The following is a 20,370-nucleotide window of genomic DNA, read 5'->3' on the forward strand; positions in this document are numbered from 1 at the left end:
AATCAATAACCATACAGCTAATAAAAGGAGCAATGTACCCGTAAACACTTATTTCGTCGCAGACCTGTCTGAATCGCGCAAACAGATACAAATGACGTCATTACCGTGATTGAGGTGAGGTTCGCTAAGAGTTGAGACGTCTCAATCAGTGATCTCTAAACGTTGGCTTTATGTGAGAGATGGTGGGAACTCTACTGGCAACAAGCGTTGTTAGAGAGAGAGAAAGAGAGAGAGTGAGAAAGCGAGAGAGATAGGGAGGGAGATTCTTGTCGTTAGGGCAATAACTAAATAAAAAACAGTAAAAGCAATTATTATAAAGCAAGAATTGCAAATAATAAATGCATAACATTTCTTGTATGCAAATCTGTCATCTCTACCTACCACTTTGGTTACCGATGTGAATGAAGGTATGCTTAAACAAAAAAAAATGTATTTCATGATTTGAATTAATTCCCTAAATGTACTATTGCTATGGTTAATATGTATTCAGGACATCGACCTTCTAATTAGGAAGGATCGTCGACAGCGTAGAGTTTATCTATACCAAAGAAGGTCGTTCTCGTATTGATTCCTTATCAACGGCTAATAGAACGCGTTATTAGCTAAATATCACAAATCAATCAACGCGTGCGTCGTAATGTGACAACAACAGATAACGTTTATTACTAAATGATTAAAGAATAAAATATTGTTTGATACTGGCAGTATATACTATTCTATTTATCGCGACACCGAAATCCAATAAACAAGTAATTTTTTTTAAAATAATTCAACGACATTCGTTCTGAATAAAAACATCTGGTTATAAATTCTTTTGCCTTTGACTGACAGGAGTGCAATATTTTCGCACGTATGTTTGTTTTTATGTAAGTCGGTTTGTATGTATGCATATTTCGCTAAAACGGCTTGGAGCCTAAACGTCTGAAAATTGCATTTTATTTAATTTAAATGTTTTAAAATCTTTGCTTTAAAATGCAGTCAATAGATGGCGTTACTTCATCCATTAGAATTAGTCAGTCAGATTTTTTGTTTTTTTTTTTAAATTAAGAATAGTTTTTAGAAAATCTTTTACCAATCTGTGCATCCAGATCGCTTAACTTCTTTGGATTAATACAATTCAACACGTTAACATTAGGTTATTGCTAGTAGTTTGTTGCTAGTGCTATTCGTAATATTTGTGACTCTTGTTATTATTAGCTAATTGTTGCTGATCGCGTCTATACCAGCAACATAAACAATAACTTTCAACAAAGATCAAGTAGCACCGCATAGGTTTACCAACATTTACAGGCAGCAAATCATTTATCTTAATAATATTATTATATAAATGCAATATTATTATATTATAAAATTATATTGATAGATTTTTTAGAACGTACATATTTTCAGAAAATCTTAACGGATCTCCGTGAATTTAGGTATATATGTAGAGTATAATCTGGAAGAATACATGAGTTATTAATTTTTTTTTTCATTTACAACAAATAACATTTTGCTATGGGAAGTTGTTGAGTAAACACTAAGAAAATTAGATCTACGAAAAGTACCTCCGGTGTGGATGCACGGTGAGATAACAGATGGCGCTGCAATCACTGTATTTGAATCTTTACGTATTTATAATAGAGTTGATGTCAATACAAACGAGACAAGTCTCGTGTGATGGGCTTACATGAATATTGCAAATTAACCTCAATTATTTAAAAGTTTTAAATGTTGTATAAGATAATGTTTCATTGGTATTTTCTGTATTTTAGGTGATATTCTAGAATAAATCAATGGAAGCAGAAGGCATCAATATGGTAATATAGTCTTAGCAGAATTATATTAGTACTGGGTTTATATTTATTGTTTTGCAGGTTTATTGGAAACGATTTGATTTTCCTCAGCGTGGATTTTTACTGACGAATTACCTTGTAATTTGTCATTCTTTATGAAAAAATAAGTGAAAGTGCTTTGTGCAGGTTTTTCGTCAGTGGAAACCCACATCAGTTCTTTTAAAGTATGTCCTGTTTTTCATATTTAGTGTGACTGGGAAGGATTAAATAAAAGAGACCGATTAAAGTATTTAACATATATATTTCTTTGAGCTTTTAATTGCATTTTGAAATACAACATAAAATATTAAATAAGATTATTTAATTTGGTAAAATCAATATTTCAACACGATTTTTTTTCGTTAATGAATGAGCAAAAATCTCTCATCAGAGTTAGCGTATACATTATATTTGTCGTATGTTTTGTTTAATTATCTTTAAAATGATAATTAATCGATTCCGAACATCACTGTTGCGAGACGCGATCGTAACACAACTGCACATTACAGTAGTTAGTACAAAAACATATATAAAAGTACATTCGTAAACAAAACACAATTGTTGTAAAATAATTTTAACAAAAATAAAATAATACATGAACAGTGCGTGACGGTCATGTTACGAGTCGGCGACCGCAAAGAACCGACTGATATCTTCTGCAACTTACTTTCGACAGTTTACAATATTTTTATTAAATATAAAAGAGTTTTTCACTCGCAAGTACCGTATATACAACTCGTATATCTTGTTGTCAAATTGGAAGAATTCTCTCGTTACATTTGAACATCTCTAACCGTATACGAATGTAGTCGTCCTTTTAAACAAATCAATATTGTAAAACATACTATCACGATTTCTTTATTTAGTACAGCTCGGCACACAGGGCCGGACAGCGCCGGCGCCGGGGCAATGGTATACAAGTGTTCACAGAGAGGTCGCCTAAACTTACGTATCGTACTTACCACTAAATAATAAATAGCAATCTCGCGGGGAGAACATATGGGGGTCTAGAGCGAAATTTACACTAAGGAGATTGTTATATTGCGTTAATGTTGAGCCGCGACAGCGCGCGGCTCTCCCAGCCCACTGAGATTGGATCTCCGAGATTACAGCCGGCCGCGCGCCTTCAAAATATACAAACAACCAACCGAGGACGCTAAGCCTAACTCCGATTTACAAACATCAAATTAAGTAACACAAAAATATTATATTGCAACAATTTACCATCCAACAGCGAGAAGTGAGCGCCCTCACGTCACGCGGCGAGACAGCACAAAGGATTTACAAAGAGATCGAATCGAACTTTAAGACTTAATGCGACTTTTATTTACAATTATCGAAATGGAATTACGACGTAATGTGGAAGATAAGCAGCGGCCGGCGCGGGGCGCGGAGCGCGTGCGCACGGAAACACCCCGCTCACCAAAAGGCAACTTTTCAAAATATTTTCTTATATCTAGACGAACGTAAGACGTTTGGCGTATACTTATGTCGCTAATCGTAATTACACTAACCGAACTATGCGGTGAACTCTAACGATTACCTAAAATAATTAAATTGGCAAAGAGTTTCGAAATACTTAGCGTCGCCGCGGCGACCTACACCTAGCAAGGTTTAAGGTAGCGGATATGGTGCGATCACGAGGTGGGCGCGCGGCCAGCCCTACACGTACTTGCTCGAGAGCTGCTTCGCGAGCTCCGTATACTTCAAGAACTTGGAGTGAGGGCTTTCGTCGAAGGGCTGCGAGGGACTGCGTGGGTCCTGAGGCGAGGCGGCACTGGACCCGCCGCCCTTGTGAGCGCCGGGCGAGCCGGCCGCAGGCGGAGCCTTCACGGGCACCGGTTCCGGTAGGGCGCCGTCTTTCACAAAATGCATTTTGGACAGATGGTGCCGATACGCTCCCTTAGAAATGAAGGGTGTATCGCACAGGGCGCACTTCATAATGGAATCTGTAACCACGGCGTCGTTGCACGCCCAGCTGAAGGTGAGGATACTTGGCGGGCCAGCAGGCGAGGGTGCCGGCGGGGGTGCACGCGATGGATTGCTCTCTGTCTTGTCGCACAGCTTTTGCAGCGCTGCCAGGGGGTGGCTGCCACTACGGCGGGACGAGCTAGGCTCGCTTGACCCGCCGCCTGCTAGATTATCAAACATCGACGATAGTGCACCCAAGCTTGAAGGCGGCTTGCGGTCGGAGCCCGGCGTGTTGCCGGAGCGATCGCTGGCGGGACTGCGAGGGCTGGCTGCTGGGCTGGGACCTTCGCTTTCGCGTTTCGGGATCGTCGGCTTCACGTCCTCTTCCGTCGAGCTGCCTGGCCTCGGGGTATCTTCCTCATCCTCTACCTCGGTTTTGACACGAACCGATTGACTGAGATCGACGCCATTTTCACGTTCGTCGTCGTCCGGAACTTCCTTCTTTATGCGGACTTCGGTTGGACGATCCTCTGACGCCGGCGTTTGGGAGCCGCGCGTATCGGGTGTCGTTCGGGGTGTCATATGATATGCATCTAACTTCCTATCGGGCGTCAGGGACTCGACCCTGCTGCCCCCGCGCTCCGACATCGAGCTGGACTCGCTGCCGCTGCGTTCGCGCCGCCCGTAGCCTTGTTGGTGGTGATAACTTCTTAACATACTCATTGTCTGCGGGTCCACTAGGGGCTTAGTATAGTCTACGCTCTCGTCTATGCCTAGTCGCTTCAGAATACTGGAGCCGATGGGCGCGTGGGAGGCGGCGCCGGGCATGCCGGGAACGGAATGCCGCGAACGAGTGTCAAAACTCTTTTCGATCAACTGTTCGATGGCATTTAAAACTGAAGGCGAAGAGCTTTTATCGTTACTCGCGTTCGGGTCTTTGGAACTTGGGGAGGAATCGTTCACCGAGGAAGGGGAGCGATGGTGAGCGGACCCGGGGGACGGTAACTCCTCGTTGATGCTTTTGCGGCCGTCGCGGCCGGTCGGTGTCACGTGGCCGGGAACGTCGGGCGGGATAATGTTGTTCGACATAAGTGCGCTTTTAAGAAAATTCCTTTGGTTGTTGGACATGGGAGCTCCGATACATTGCCTTATATGCTCGACGAACACTGCAGTTTCTATTTTATCCCCGCATTTCTCGCAGGTTATCCGACTACCCGCGCCGAAATCGCGAATAGGCTTTCCCATGGGAACACCATTGCCTTCTCCATTTTTAAACTCGTGTTGTGCTCTCTCGAGTTCCAAAAGTTTTCTTACCGGTAATGATTTCTTCCTCTTCTCTCGTGTTTGTCTTCTTCGGCCGCCGCTTTCAGTGATGGACCTCATGATGTGTTCTTTGTAGTGTGAATTCTTAACCATATGATTACTAAGTTCCTTAAGGGAACTGAATGCTTGGTCGCAAACCTTACACGTCAAGACGGCGCTGACATGGCTACTGTTGCCGGTGGCGGGCGGCGCCGCGCTGGTAGCGCCGGGCGCACTGGCGTTGCCGCCCTTGCCGTCGTCGGACGATTTCCACGAGATTATTTGTTCCTGAGATATGATATTCGTATAGTGCTGTGTGCGCTGCATGTGACTTGTCATTTCAGCGAGGGATCGGAAACTTTCGGCACACCACATGCATTTCAAAATTTGTCTAGTCTGCTCGGCGCCTTTCCCTAGCCAGACGTCCTGCCCGCGTACTAATTTTCTGGGTATTGGCATGTTTTCCTTGATGAGCATGTTAAGATCGTTATGATTCGGCTTCGAGGAGCCGCTTGAGGAGGAGGAGTTGTGCGAGGGTGTAGAGGGCGAGCTGGAGGGCGGCTGCAGCGAGGGCGGTAGCGGCGCACCGGTCGCAGGTGGCACCGGCACGTTGACGCCGCAGTGTTTCGCTTCCTTCATGTGAACGGTGAGATCGGCAAGAGAGTTAAAGCTTTTCTTGCACCAGACGCATTTGAGAACGTCCTTGGTCTGATCGGCTCCCTTATTGAGCCAGTGCGACTGCCAAGCGGAGTGGCGTGCGGCCGCGTTCGGCGTCAATCCAGCGCCCAGTGCCGCGTTCTGGACGGATCTGAATAGTTCCTCGCCGCCTAGTCTGCTCAGCTCGCTCATCTTTTCTAAGGCTTTGGTGGCATCGCTAGGTGTCGGCGTTCCGTGTTTTAATTTTCCGTTCCACTCTGCGGGCACGCCGCCCTTCGGCGATAAGCTAGCGGCCGCCACCGCTGCCGCAAAGTAGGGCAAGTGCGGCGCCACCGGCGTCGACCAGGGCGACGGTACGGGTTTGAATTCAGACCTAGAGCTCTTTCTCGTCGGGACAGGGGAAGGCGAGTCGTCTGGCCCGCGTTTTCTAGTGCCGACGGAGAGGTCGAGGGGTCCATTTTCGTGCGTCTTGCTGAGATTGACGACGTCCTCGTCATCGTCGTCGTGCGGAGACTCACCGCGCTTGGTGCTAAAGTCGAGCACGGCGTCGGCGCGGTCCGAGTCGAGGTCCTCGTGGCAGGACATGAGCAGGCGCTGCTGCGCCGCAGCGGCCGCTGCGCCCAGATAGGCGGCGACGGCGGCCGAGTGCGGGGGCAGCAGCGCAGCGGGCAGTGCAGCGGGCAGGGCGGCAGTCAGAGCTGCGGGCAGGCCCAACCCGGCGGCGCTGCGCCCCGAGTATACTGAGTCGTTGGAGGGACACCGCGGAGCGCCTGAAGACTCCCGCGATAAACATCTTGGACTCTCCCTGTCGACAAATAAATTCGATATTATTTTATGATAATTAACTTCTTTAAACATAGGGCGAAATAATGTATTTTATTTGCAAGAATATCAATAATAATAGTTTTTCCTTGGACAAACGGGCAAAAGTTCATAACACGCACTTAAAACGATGACACAGTTTATACAAATTCACAGATTTTAAACTTAACGTAACAGTGGCTGCAATGAAAACTAATGCCAATATTGTTGGAAATGGAATGTGTTTCCATATGGATTTCTAATCATTTTTTTTTCAACATAAAATAATTTACATAGGGCAGCGATAGCAAACTTTTACGTATGTAGATGTAATTTTACTATAGAAATATTCAATGATGTCACGAACGTGTCAACGTTGCATATATTTCTATTAATGATCTAAGATAACTTTTAAGATTTACACTGATTAATATAATATTAGACATCAGCCGGTTGTGTGACCTGTGACATGTTTACTTCAACGATATATTCAATAGTGGATACAATAAAACATTCGCGACCAATATTCGAGCTATCGGAATAATTATACTACCAAATTTTTTTTTATTATTTGCTCCACAGAATTCATAATGGATGACTGACACACATAAATTTCGATAGCATATGTTGTAAGACCCAACAATAATCAATTATTCTAACAGACGTTTATTTGTTAAACAGAATCACTGTTTAAAGCGAACAGGTTGATCGTATTTTTGTATATAAAATTATTAGACGTCGTAATTTTTTTTAATACAAGGTCAATGTTCAATAATTTAGTTAAATAATTTTAGCTTACTGGTTTCAATAGTTTTTATCTTAATTTATTTGTTTTTAATGAAACAGAAACGACGTCTCTTAAACTAAACAACAAACTTTAACTACAGTTAACTTTTCGTCTTGTGATAAAGTTTACCATTAACGTAGATTAAAATGTATAGATTGATTTACAGATATTTTAATAATGGTTTGTAAGCATCGAAAAAAATACATTGTTTGGAATTTATCGAGTTGTAACAAAATTATTTTTAAAAATGTTACTTTTATCAAATAGTTTTTTTGCTGAAGATCACCTTTAGCTATTATAAATTTAAATAAGTTCAAATATTTTATCTGAAATGATAAAATGTAAAACAATATATTGTCAAAATAAGAACGAACACAACAGATGCGTTTCTTCTTCTTTTACGTTAAACTGAATTTAACATTCAAAAACAAATAATTTAAAACAATATTAAATAAAAAAAATAAAATGTTATAATAAAAGAAAACATTGAAAGACCAAACACAAGAACCTACCTCACGTGGTCAGCTTCGACAATCATTTTGGACGAAATTTTCTCAAAGTACTCCACACTGAGTTATTTCGAAGTGTCTCGGATCCATGTAACAACACTTTAACAATACTGAACACTATTTTACAATAGAACAAGGTGACTTCCCAAAACTGGCTAGAAGTAAACAAGTCGCGTAAGACGCGCCGCGATGCCGGTCGGACGGGGAGTGCGGGCATGCGGCAGCTGCGGCGGTCCCGCGTGGAATGAGACGCCGTGTGATTTACGACCCGCCCGCAGCGCCCTCTCCCCGCACGCCCTCCGCGCGAACGGGACGGCTGCGGGTGGGGCGGACGAATGAGAGCGAAGGAGCGAGACAACTGATAGTGTTGTGTTGTGAGGGGTGGTGCGCTGCGTGATGCAGCGTGCGTGCGATGCGCGAGGACGTGCAGTGACGAGCTGACGAGTGCGATCGCCCCGCTGACAGTCGGACAGCCGACAGCGGAGCGATTACTGACTGCTGACTCACCTGACACCACTCACTGACAACTTCTCTAGCCAATAGGAACATCTTTATATTTGCAATACAATTACTTCTTTCAATAGTCTATGCAGATTATGAGACGGCAAAAAATATGAGGAAAGACCTATCACTCAAGGGGAAACCACCGGTTTATCTGATTTTTTTTATTTATTGATAATTTTATCAAAGTTTTGATCGATCTTTATCCGCCACATTCCTTTAAAAATATTACTAAATAAAGAGCACACGAGACAAATCTTAATTATCAATTCCTCTTAAATTCAATATCTTTTAAAACTATATACTAATCCAAAACATAATTTAAATTTAAAACGATCAAGATCAGACAGAAAGATGTTTTTATGGAATCAGCATAAATTTAAAGTCCCCGTCAGATTCGGCAGATGTTAATTGCTTCCATAGTGAATTAGAGTGCGGGTTAATTAATCACTAGTTTTTATGTGACACATTTGTTATCTCTGCTTACTCTCCCCAGCACTCTATATAACATTGAAAACAAAACACAATTCTCAAATGCGTAACAAAAACAATGTATCAACACTATCCAGTTACTTTTTTAAGATATTTTCATAGTTAAAAATTCTGTCTGTCTATATTTACAATCAGAATGCTCAATATCCAAATCTAGTATCAGACTCGTAAAATTTCGTTTCACATTTAGCTTTAATAAGAGATTTATAGAATTAGTAAACGTAATAATGTGAATTTTAAAACTGGTCAGCATTTGAAGTGTTAACATTAAAATTGGAGTATGGTGATGTGATGTGTCCGCTGGTGCTCTTGTCGTCCACATCCAGCGTTCATTAGCGATAAAACAGATTGATGACCACATTAAAAACAATATTTTAATTTGTGTAAATAAAAACGTCGTCTCCACGTCGACCTTATTTCAAACATTTTATTCACAAGCAAAATAAAATCAAAGCAATAAATAACACTTCGAAAACACTTAATTTCTAATAAACAATTTTATTTTATTTGTTCTGTTCTAATTAATGGACGCTTTGTATTTAATTAAATCCGTATCTAATATCGTGTTTTGTACGGATAATAGATAATTATTTTTAATGCATTATATGGCATTTTAGACATCCTATGAGTCAGACAATAGATCCGTTTTCTAGACCAATTATTATAATAGGAATAATCTAAATCGACAGCCCTACGAGCTACACTTCTTTAAAATATTAGAAACTCAAAAGCAAACATTTACAAATATCTGTCCGATAAATTATAGAATTGTTAATGCTCTTGCCGATGTATAAGCAGAATAATAAAACGTGTAAATCAGAAAGGTAAACAATATGCCCTGAGGACGTCTGCCGCGGAGCTACAGAGGATGTTTATGATTGATGACGTCTCTTCTCTGCCACTAATTGACAGTGATGGAACAGGGAACGCTCGCCCAACACAAATGTACCATTTGCCGTCACCACTATAACACTTTTTACAAAAAAAAACTAAGATATAGAGATGAATTTCATCTAAATATCTAAGACGCATTTGTGACACAGGATGTTGATAAAATCGTAGTTTTTAAAATTTAGAAAACTTTGATATTTACTAATTAATGAGTCAGATATAATTTTGTTACTTGACGTCGGACCTGTCTTGAAATATTTATAGTTTTTAATATATTGATTTTGCTCTTAATCGATATTAAAATTTATGTGTGGCCATTAACATAATTAAATACAGATGCTCCTGTTTTATTCTCGTATCGAGACCTCTGACTTTATTCGACAGCTAAGAAAGTTTGTTAAACAAAACACAACTGTTTCAATAATGAAGGAAACAAAAGATATATGATGAGATGTTAAAACTATCAAACAATATAAATTAACTCAGAGGTGACACTAACATTGGAGTGATGTGAACTCAAGTGGTCTATGGTAACAAATAAAAAGACACCATAAACATTCCAGAGTTAAACAAATGTTTTATTACAATGAAATATGAAACAATACGTTACGAGTTCTTCATCAAATATATTTACCTTTAACTTTAATAAAATCATATAATATGGATTATTTGTTATTTAATTTAATTATTTATTTTTAACTTGTTACAATAGGTTTTTCTTCATAAATATAAAGTAAAAGACTAACATTATACGGTTTTTAATCGCAACATTTTATCGATATTAGTAATAAGAAATCTGGGTCACTTTCATTTCTTTTCATACAACTCGATTGTAATTAATAAAAAGTTTATTTTTTTTATTTCGAATTGATTATCCATTTGACTATAGATTCGTTTCACCTGAACGTTAATAAAGAGTGAATCAAAAATGTCCCAAAAGCATATCCAATATACCAAAAGCGAGTATTTACCGTTATAGATAACACCTCGTGAATAATAAAGTGATTTATGCTTTGTCGGTACGTTATCTGGCGTTATATTATCTGTATAAATCAATCGAAGCTATTGCATTGTTTCCATGGATTCTCGAACGAAATACTTGATCACAGTTATTAAACTAAAATTGATTGTCATACGAAAAATACTCGACCGCTTTTACCTCCGCAATCGTCCATTGCTGTCACGATCATGTTCATTCGTTACTTTAACATATCCAGTTGTATATTGTCCTTAGTTTAATCGATTATAGTTCTTAAGTAGTTGTGATAGAGATTAAGAGGTGGGTCAACGGTGGTCGGTGGTATGAGGAGCGGTGGCGTGGACAGCAGTCGACAACTCATCATCGGAAACAATGGCATCGTTAGAGCCGCCGCGGAGTGACGCCGGACCACCAGTGCTGAGACAATATGACTCTACTATACTATTATGAACTCGCCTAATAGTGATCAAAGATTGATATTCGCGAGCATCGAAATACTTGCTAACATAAAAACCTTAACCTTTTTTAGTCAGGAGTTAGGTTACAAATCGCTTTTTATGACAACAAAATCTCGATACTAATGTACAAGATCAAATTAGGAATTAAAGTAAATGTTTCATTCCATTCTTTTAACTCCACTTTTATATAGGCTTTTCTCATATTCAAACTTGTAATATAGGAGCTAAGTTATCTAACTGCTACGCTATATGAACTCTCGTGAAATTTCATCAGAGAAATAGTGTAAATGAAGTGTTCCGTTTTGCATAACGTTAAGATCTCGTTTGCAGTAACCAACACGTCAGGAGCTATAACCTGCAAGAGCTCGTACCACTCAAAATATGACTCGAATTCGAAGGCTCGAGCGCTAACGGAGCGACTTGGACGACATCCAAAAGATATCTGCCGTCGAAGATTGGAACAATTTAGACGGCTCCTAAAAAATGTGGCCGCTCTCTGCTGCAAGTCGAAGCTTCGTATGTGAATGAGATTATTGAACGTTACTTTGGAAATTGATGGTTTGATGCGGCACATAGTTTTCAACTAACTAAACTGCCTCTTAAGAAACTCGCGGAAAAGAATATATTATACTAAAGTCTCGATTTAAAATCCACTTTCGACCGCGACTTCATCTGAGCGGAATTAATAAGAATGAAACTAAGTAGCCTATGCGTTTTTCCAGACTATATTCTACATCTGTACCAATCACATGGAATTCATGGACCGTAAGTTCCTTTGTTCAGGTCATGTTTTTGGTCACTAAGTATATGTTGTACCCACCTGTCAGCGTTAGGGTCCTGAATGAGGCTAGCGGGGATGCTGTGTTCGATGTCATCAGGCGCGGGCGTCGCGGGAGTCGCAGGCGTCGCAGGCGTGTCAGGGGAGGCGCGGGAAGCGGGGGAGGCGCCCCGGGACGCACCGCCCCCCTCTTGCCGCTCCCCGCGCTCCTTCACGCCGCTATCGGGGCTGGTGGCCGGTGGTTCTTCTGTGGACAAGGAAAAGCTAAATATTAGAAAACATTTTGTGGCATACCAGATCAAAGCTGTCAGTTGAATCTGGTCAGTTAAAGTATAGTGGGATTGTTAATGCATTTGTAGTTTATCGCTGCAACTTGATATGGTGCCGATAAAAATGGTTAAAAACACCCAAAAGTGGCGCATCGCGAGTGAACGGTCAACGTGTGATCGATGCGTGACTGACCGCCGGCTATCGACGCCATCTTTTATTGATCAAAGCTGTATATCAGCTGACACACTGTCTATGTCGTGCAGTACGTCACGTGGACTGCTGTTACACTAATAACCACTTCTACTTGTAAATACAAAGGATCAAAGAATCCATCCTGATCAACAATGTTAGAAGTAAAAACACGTTATTCGATGCAATTTACGAACAAGAACAAATATAGTAGACTGGTTTCTTCGAAAATTCGACGACAACGTTCAAGGTTGTAAGGCAACAGTAAAATTGAGTCCTTCCTTCCAGTCGAGTTGAGCGACGTTCCGAAGAACCGTCAATCCCTTGTCGAGTATCAAGTTTAAGCTAATCCCCGGAGCGTGAAGACTCCGGGAGGGAATCCGCGACCCGTGAACACAAAAAGAGAAACCGCGACGACTTTCGCTCCGATTATGAAGTTATCATCCGAAAAGTGGTCAAAAAAACGTCACTGAAATCGGAGAGCGCGACCGAAAACTGTGCACCGCGGTGGGCGCTCGTTTCACTGCCCACTGGCTCGAGAACCGCGTTCCCGCTCGCTAATTGATTAAAACGCATCGCGTCAATCGTCCGCCCGCAAAAGATGCGCCGAATGCATCGCCCGGGGCACTAGTAGCCCCACAGCAACGCACGCATTGGTGCCGACTCGATTCCGATCAAAGGAAAAGAGCGCGTGTTTCTGACATAGCGCCAAAAGCACTAGTCAATATTCAAATGGCGCTATCGCGATGGCTCGTGTCTCGAGTGACGCCGGACCTCGGCATGAGCGCTTGACGGACGACGTAATCAGATGTGCCGTCCGGGCCACGTCGTACCCGGCTGGGCTCGTCACAATAGACCCGCGGACAAAGTGCGCTGACTCGACGATTTCCAAACACCGAAACAATACCTTAATTTCACCAGAATTCGCCGTGAAATCGATATAATATTCGATTACCGTCGATAAAGCGTCGATGGCTCGATACGAACGAGCGACGCTAACGAAACATAATAAAACTTATAAATCTTGATCGTAGCGGAACAGCGTAAATAAGTCCGTGGATAGCGCGGGCACCTTTCGCTCAACTGTGCGCTTTATCAAGATGAATGCAGTCGCAGTTGTCCGCCGCGAAATTACTGGTTTGTAATAATTTCTAAGCTTCGTAGTTAAAGTTATCAAGGCATCCAGTAATCGCTATCATTTGGTTATCTAATGATCAATCAAAAGGCAGATGGTAACGCTAATCCTGTCTACTATCTACGGCACGATAACTCGCTGCGTATTTTTCAACAAACATTACAACATGTTATCATTATTTTGTCTTTAACAATCTATTTAATGTTCGCTATCGTTGAATTCCTTCAGCTAAAGCACTTCCCATCGATTCAAATCAACTACAAATACCAAATAATTACAATGATGCATGCTGCTGAATATTCTCGATAAAAATTTGACACTAAATAGATGCTTGCAACAAACATTACAGCATGGCAGAATGTCTTCAGTGGGAGCTAATACTGATCATTAAATTCAAGGAACTGAGGAGAGGATGGTATTGAAGAAGAGGTCAATTGCTCGGACGTCAGACACAAGTCGCACGCCCATGTTATTTATGATATATACGACAATATAACGCAGACTATATATATAAAATAATGAGGATGTCTGTACGGATGTGAAGGAGAAAATTAAATCGAATGCAAATGATACAGATCTGTGTCAGTTATTTTTCACCTGTTGTTTATTTTTTGCACAAAATATTATTCTTATTCCTTAATTAAAAGCAAAATAATTAAAATATCTATTTTAATGCGGTCGTAGATAATTTAATATTAATATTGTTCAACTTACACAAAGCTACTAATTTCAGATTAAGCTTTACACATAAAAGGAATAAACATGGTTTAATGTATACGAGACGTATCAAAATCGAAGTTCAGTTTATACGTATTCACAAAAACAAAGCCTTTTTCTATAGTGAAGTAAAAACTATAAAATCACTCTTAACCCCTCGAGGCGAGAAAGAATAAAATATTGTCTACATCCCAATTCTTTGTCTTCCTTACGGAGTCAATGATTGTGCTGAGACAGTATCCGGACTACATCGCTATCAGTCCGTCCCCGGTCCGGACTGGGCGCTAATAAATCCGCCCTTAGCACGCCACTCCCGGACAACCATAAATCTGGCGAGTAACGCCTAATTGGAGGATCTGATGTTTGTCGAATTTGTCCTGCAACGCGAGCTGCTTATCTTGCCCTCGGACCGGTTCATACCAGTTCTTACAACCTCACCCGAGACTCAATATGCGAGCTCTCAACCTACCCTCATAATTAATTCCGTGATTGATTGTGACACTTAATTTACGAGCCCCAAAAATTGATTTGTGTTTTTAATTAGCGCTTAAGTGTAGATTGAAATGATAATTTACTTATGATGTACTCGAGACATTTAGACAGAAACATGTTACATCTACCACGATCTGTCTTGTTTGCGAAATACTTTTTGTTTAAAGAGCAAAAAAATAGAAACACAAATGTCGATAGCATTATTTTTACTGGTAAAGACGAACGTCGCGTCGTTGATTCTCTTTGTACAAAGTCGATGCCTTCAGAATTTGAAGAATCTTCCTAAAATTCGGATGTGTAATTAGCATAAAATGTGAATGATAATTTTTATTTACCCATCAAGAACACCCAGTTTTTAAAAGATCTAGTGGCGCTCTTAGTGGGGACTGAACTTAGTTTAAAGTAAATAAACTACAGGGTGTTCGAAGTTATCGGTGCAGTAGAGGCGGGCACTTAGATCTTGCTTTTATAATCGGAATCAAACCCACGGGGCCGATGTCGCGGTATAATTGACAGGGAGTGGGGAAGCTAAGACGGCTTGGGGGAGAGGGGCAAGCTCGTAAAACGTCAGATAGCGTGTTTTGCGCGGCGCCTGTGAACGCGAGACGCTAGGAGCCGCGATACCAGACTCAAGTTATTGGTGACGCGAAATAGTGCCTCTGGAAAGCCGACGCGGGTTCAAAGCTATTTACTGCCGGCCCCGGCCTTGTAGCTTAGTTAGCTAGGGGTAGAGCGGTCGGTGAAGAATTGAATAATAGAGCACTTATCGAACTGATTTACTTTAAAAGTTGAGATGAACAAAAATATAAAATAATAGCATAATCTTCATAAAATAGATTTCTATATATATGGTTGCGACTCTAGAAGAAGTTTAGCAGCTTTTGAAGAACACTTAAATGTACAGATAGATAGATGTAAAGTTACACATTCTAAAACCAAATTACCAATGTGTTTTATCGTAATATAGACCCATGTTCACACAACTAGGTGAGTCAATACGTTTTCGTGTAATCTTATATTTATTGGAGTCAATCAACACAAATGAAGTTTTCAATCATGATCCGTTGATAAATAATAATTAATTACCAAGTTGGAATCCCCCAAATGATTTGCACTAAAACTGTATGATGGATGGATAGAACTAACACGAAAATATTATAAACAAAATGGATATGATGATGAATTTTATTGCAAAAGTGACATCTATAATTCTAAAATCCCTAAAATTCTGGTGTCGAAATGTCCTATAATTGTTTCAACCGAAAAACGATTGTCATAGTTAGTGAATGTATCAATAAGTTTATTGATTTGATTAATTCATTCATTTTCATGAATAAATAGGCGACGTGACATCTAACACGTCGTCCGAACAGCATCAATTTCTGGGAGTTCAAACACGCTAGAATCACTAATACTCTACGAGTGTTACACTAACACGCTGCTAGGACAGTAACACGCTGTTGTCGCGAGTCACGTTGATGAGATGCAACAAGTGATGAACTAGACGGGACACTCATTTAATATATATATTTGACGTAATGATGAGAAATTTTGTCACATACTAAGTTTAATTGCGTCGAAAAACAACTTAATAGAGGATAAACTCTTACTATTTGATATGTTAAGAATTACGTTTTAACCTCCTTTACAACAGTATCGATTAGATAAAAGGAAGATATAATATTATATATAATTTGATAAAATTCATTGTTAATATCTGTCCTAGTAACTGAACGATGATCAAAACTATTACAGAAATTAAATCTTCATATTTAAACAATTAGTTAATGTTTTTTTTTTGTAATGTCATATAAGGGTTGATTTTTAGCAGTGTATAAGGGTGAGTGAGGGCAAGAGCGCGGGCGCGGGGTGCGCGGGGTGCGCGGGGCAACAGTCGGCGCAACAAGTTATCCATTAGTAGCTGTCAGACGCGACCGGCGGCGTGTCGGCGCTGTGCGGAGGACTATTCGCTGCAGGAACTACACTTTACAAATTTCACTCACTATTGTAGTGTTTAGGCGGACACGTGCTACAGAAATGTTGATAAACTTTATGATGCCACTCGTTCATAAAGTTACATTTGCAATTATATGCTGGCATACATTACCGCCATGTACTACTCTGGTTTTCGATTTACATACACACTGATGTTATTACGGCGAAGGAAAACCTGCATATCGAAGAAATTCAAAAATATGTGTGAAGTTGACCAACCTGCACTGGGCCAGTGTGGTTGACTATAGTCTAGTCGCTCCAAATTTACACCGTTTTTATCCGTACACCTCAGTGGGGACATTCAGTGCTGATGATAATACATTCTCAACAGACACTTTCACTATATCGAATAGGAATGTTTTCTAACTCAATGTTTTATATCTATAATAAATAATTTAATTTTTTAACTTTCACATGCGGTGTAGTCAAAACATAAAAAGTTTGAAGTTAAGCCTTGAAATAGAGAAGCCTTACTCAGGTCCGTCTGTTAGGTACGCACGAGGTTTTTGTCGTCGTCTGCACGTATGGCGAATGCATACAAAAACCGAACCCTGGCCCCGAGATAATCTTATATCTCTTAACAGATGATTTAATTACCACGACACGGTCAGCTGAATTTGCTATGAAGTGCGAAACGAGAACTCTTGCAGATTACTATTCGGTGCACGCGAATCCGGTTCGTATGAACGTTGTCATAAGACTAAATTAGCATGAACCAGTTAGCCTATGTCGACTTAATAAAGACGTGCCATGAAACAATTAGTCGGACCTACGGTGGTGAACACGTTAAATACATTCGTGAGTTTTAGTTTATGCAAATTCGATATTAATCTAATTTCGTATAAAGATTAAAGTCGCGTGTGGGATATCCGGACTCGATTTCACAATACTCGCTCGTATCCTGTTAGCAATATCATTTATCGTCAACTTATCAGATTTTCGTTGTACAGCGCAATTATTTGTCAAAACAATCAATCATAAATTTCTTTTTATCTTAAACCTAATTTGATAGCTAAACGGAAATGGCAAACTGTATAATCTTAATGTTTTTTGAGGAAACTTCTACAATACCTATATGTATAATATGTATTAAAATTCAAAGTCCAATACCAGTCAAGCATAATATAGGATGATAAGGAAACATGCTGTTTCATTACTGGACTAACCGTGGTTTTCTGAGATCAAAATCCCTGTATAAATCATATGACGACATGATTTATACAGAGATTTTGATCTTAAAAGAACATATTATTGCCTTTTTTATTTTTAATGATGATCTACATATATTATTACTACTCTATAGTTCTATGCTACGTGTCGCATAAAAAATTAAAGGATTGCTGACATGCATTTTAATTTATGTTTTTTAAATGAGTGACTAGTGTCAGCGTGGCGCGGTGCGGCGCGGCGGTCGTCAGCCGATATAACTGGCTAGGTATCGAGGCCAGTCGATAATTACGCGGTACATCGCTTCGATATCGTAAATATCAATCAACGTCAGCGCTCGGAGTTAAATGAATACCTTTATGAATCGAGTGTCGTCGCATCAGTCAGCTGCGCGGTGATTGATGCCTTGCCAATGCCACCGCGCGGTGTGGCAGTTGGGATCTATCATGTTATTGACACTCGTGGCACCCGGTGGCACTCGGTGGCCAATGGTGCCAGCTCGATATCCCAGATATACATATTTAGGACAAAATTACAAGCCAGAAAACTCTGAATAGCTGAAGCAACAGTTTTAAAGTAATCATCGGTCTAATATTATCTAAAAAATTTTAGCTAATGTTTTGACTTCAAAGTAATCAAAGCTTACGGGCATAGGAAGTACCATATTGTCAAAGTAAGAGAAACGAATGCCGGCAATCCTAAAAAAACTTGAAGAAAGGTAACAAATACGCGGGGTCACACCCTCGCCTCGGCTTAGTCGGTAACGTGTGAAAAATGGCGGACAAGTGACGACCCGGCCGACACGATCCGTATTTGTCGGCGCGGAGACGCTCCGACATCGCTCTCATTTAGTGTCGAACTCCGACTCATTTGTACTAATGTCCGGAGATAGTTCGGATACCAACAAATCTAATCGTCCTTTTTGTACCCATAGCAATCCTTAGGTGTATACTAGCATATAAGCAAAATGGTACGAAAATCACAGCTTAAATAAAAAAAAAACAAATGCATCAGAAAAAGAATTTTATTTTGTTTTCAATTTTAATTATTTCTTCCAATAACTTGGTTATCGTAAAGTAAACCACGTGACCTAGAAAACATGTTTAAATGTGAATTATGGATACACATAGCTCGGAACTGGATACACTAATTAATTTTGTTTTTTTGAATAAATTCAAATTTCTCTTTTGAATAAACATGATGAGACAATAACTTAAGTTTCATTGTCAAATAAAACTTAAGTTATCATCGAAACTGCACATTTTAATGTCGCACTTTATCCTTAATCGACTTTAATATATTTTAATTAATAAAATAAAATAAATAAATAAAAATAATTGGCTTTCACTCTTCCGTTTAATAATTATATGTTTTACGAATCTATTTTAATAAAAATTTCGATAAATAATTGACCGTTATTAATAAATATGTAAGTTAATAATTTGTTTAAAATTAACATCAAAAAGTATAAAGGGTTTAACGAACTGTTAATGTGTACGGCGGTGGAGACATGTTTATGACACATAATTCCACAATTTATTAAAATAAATTACATATGACACCATTAACCTCAATTCGCTGGCACTTTTGACGTCCGTCAACTGCTATATGCCACCAATGACACTCATAACTCCACAGTCATTAGGAAATGATAAAAGAACTTTGATAAGATATATAAATTTATATGACAATTAAAATATAAATAACGATCGTTAAATATCTTATATAAATATTCAAATATTATTCTTCTTAATGTAATTCCAATATTGAAATATTCGGAAAGAAAAGTAAACCGAGAGTATTAGGCAGAGACCACGGACCACCATTTAGCGCGGTCCTGACACACCTATCTCACTTCTTCACATATATTAAACTCAGTTTCTTGCTCTTAATAACAATCTTCTTAGGTATTTCTTGAAAATTTAAATAGATAGAATAAAATTAAATAAATATAGGTAATCTAAAGTTTCATTTTATCATTTTATCAAAGACTAACAATGTGACAGATTACTAAATAATGTTATTTATTACCATAGTGACAACTTTGTAGCGATTTAAATAATAGGCAATTATTATTTTCTTATCTGACAATGTATTAGTTTTTCAATTAATTTACAGTAGTAGAAAGCTGACTTAAAGCTAGCTATATAAAGCAATGCTCAGTGTCACGTTCATAGAGGCTGTCACCTGTCACCTGTCACCCGCAGTAGCAGCAGCTCGCAGACAATGGGGGTCGATGTAGAGCTCCGGCGATGTCTTGCGAGAAAACCTGTCACTCCGTGTGTCACGCGCCCGCAATGCACGTAACTACAAAAACATTTGTCGATGCAATAAACCAATGTAACTAGTGTTGTAACTTGTGATGTATAAAAATCGAATAAAGTCGATTTTTATTTGTCGCCTAATTTAGATTTTTTTTCACATGATTTAGAACTGTTGCAAAATTGCCTTGTAAATGTTTAAATCAAGCTAAAGTTAAGGTTTTATTTAGCTTCAAAAAATATCTGAGCTAATATTGAATACCT

The 20,370-nt window shown here is 39.6% G+C and overlaps 1 protein-coding gene across 2 annotated transcripts in view; it reads right to left on the reverse strand.

Annotated features, from left to right (window-relative positions):
• Positions 1-2,138: 2,138 nt before the first annotated feature.
• LOC106127107 (protein teashirt) overlaps positions 2,139-20,370 on the reverse strand; it is a 182,381-nt gene continuing 164,149 nt past the window's right edge. The window contains exons 4-5 of one of the 2 annotated variants that reach the window (XM_013325101.1): positions 11,923-12,127; positions 2,139-6,489 (exon numbers count right to left, since the gene is read on the reverse strand). In XM_013325101.1, coding sequence (XP_013180555.1) covers positions 3,477-6,489; positions 11,923-12,127 — 3,218 coding nt within the window. In that variant the 3' untranslated portion in view covers positions 2,139-3,476. Of the gene's footprint in view, positions 6,490-7,784; positions 8,072-11,922; positions 12,128-20,370 lie in introns of those variants that run through there. The other variant, XM_013325102.1, reaches the window with a different exon arrangement.

This window comes from Papilio xuthus, unplaced genomic scaffold (genome assembly GCF_000836235.2).
Source record: "Papilio xuthus unplaced genomic scaffold, Pxut_1.1 DF824888.1, whole genome shotgun sequence".
Classification (NCBI taxonomy): Eukaryota; Metazoa; Arthropoda; class Insecta; order Lepidoptera; family Papilionidae; genus Papilio; species Papilio xuthus.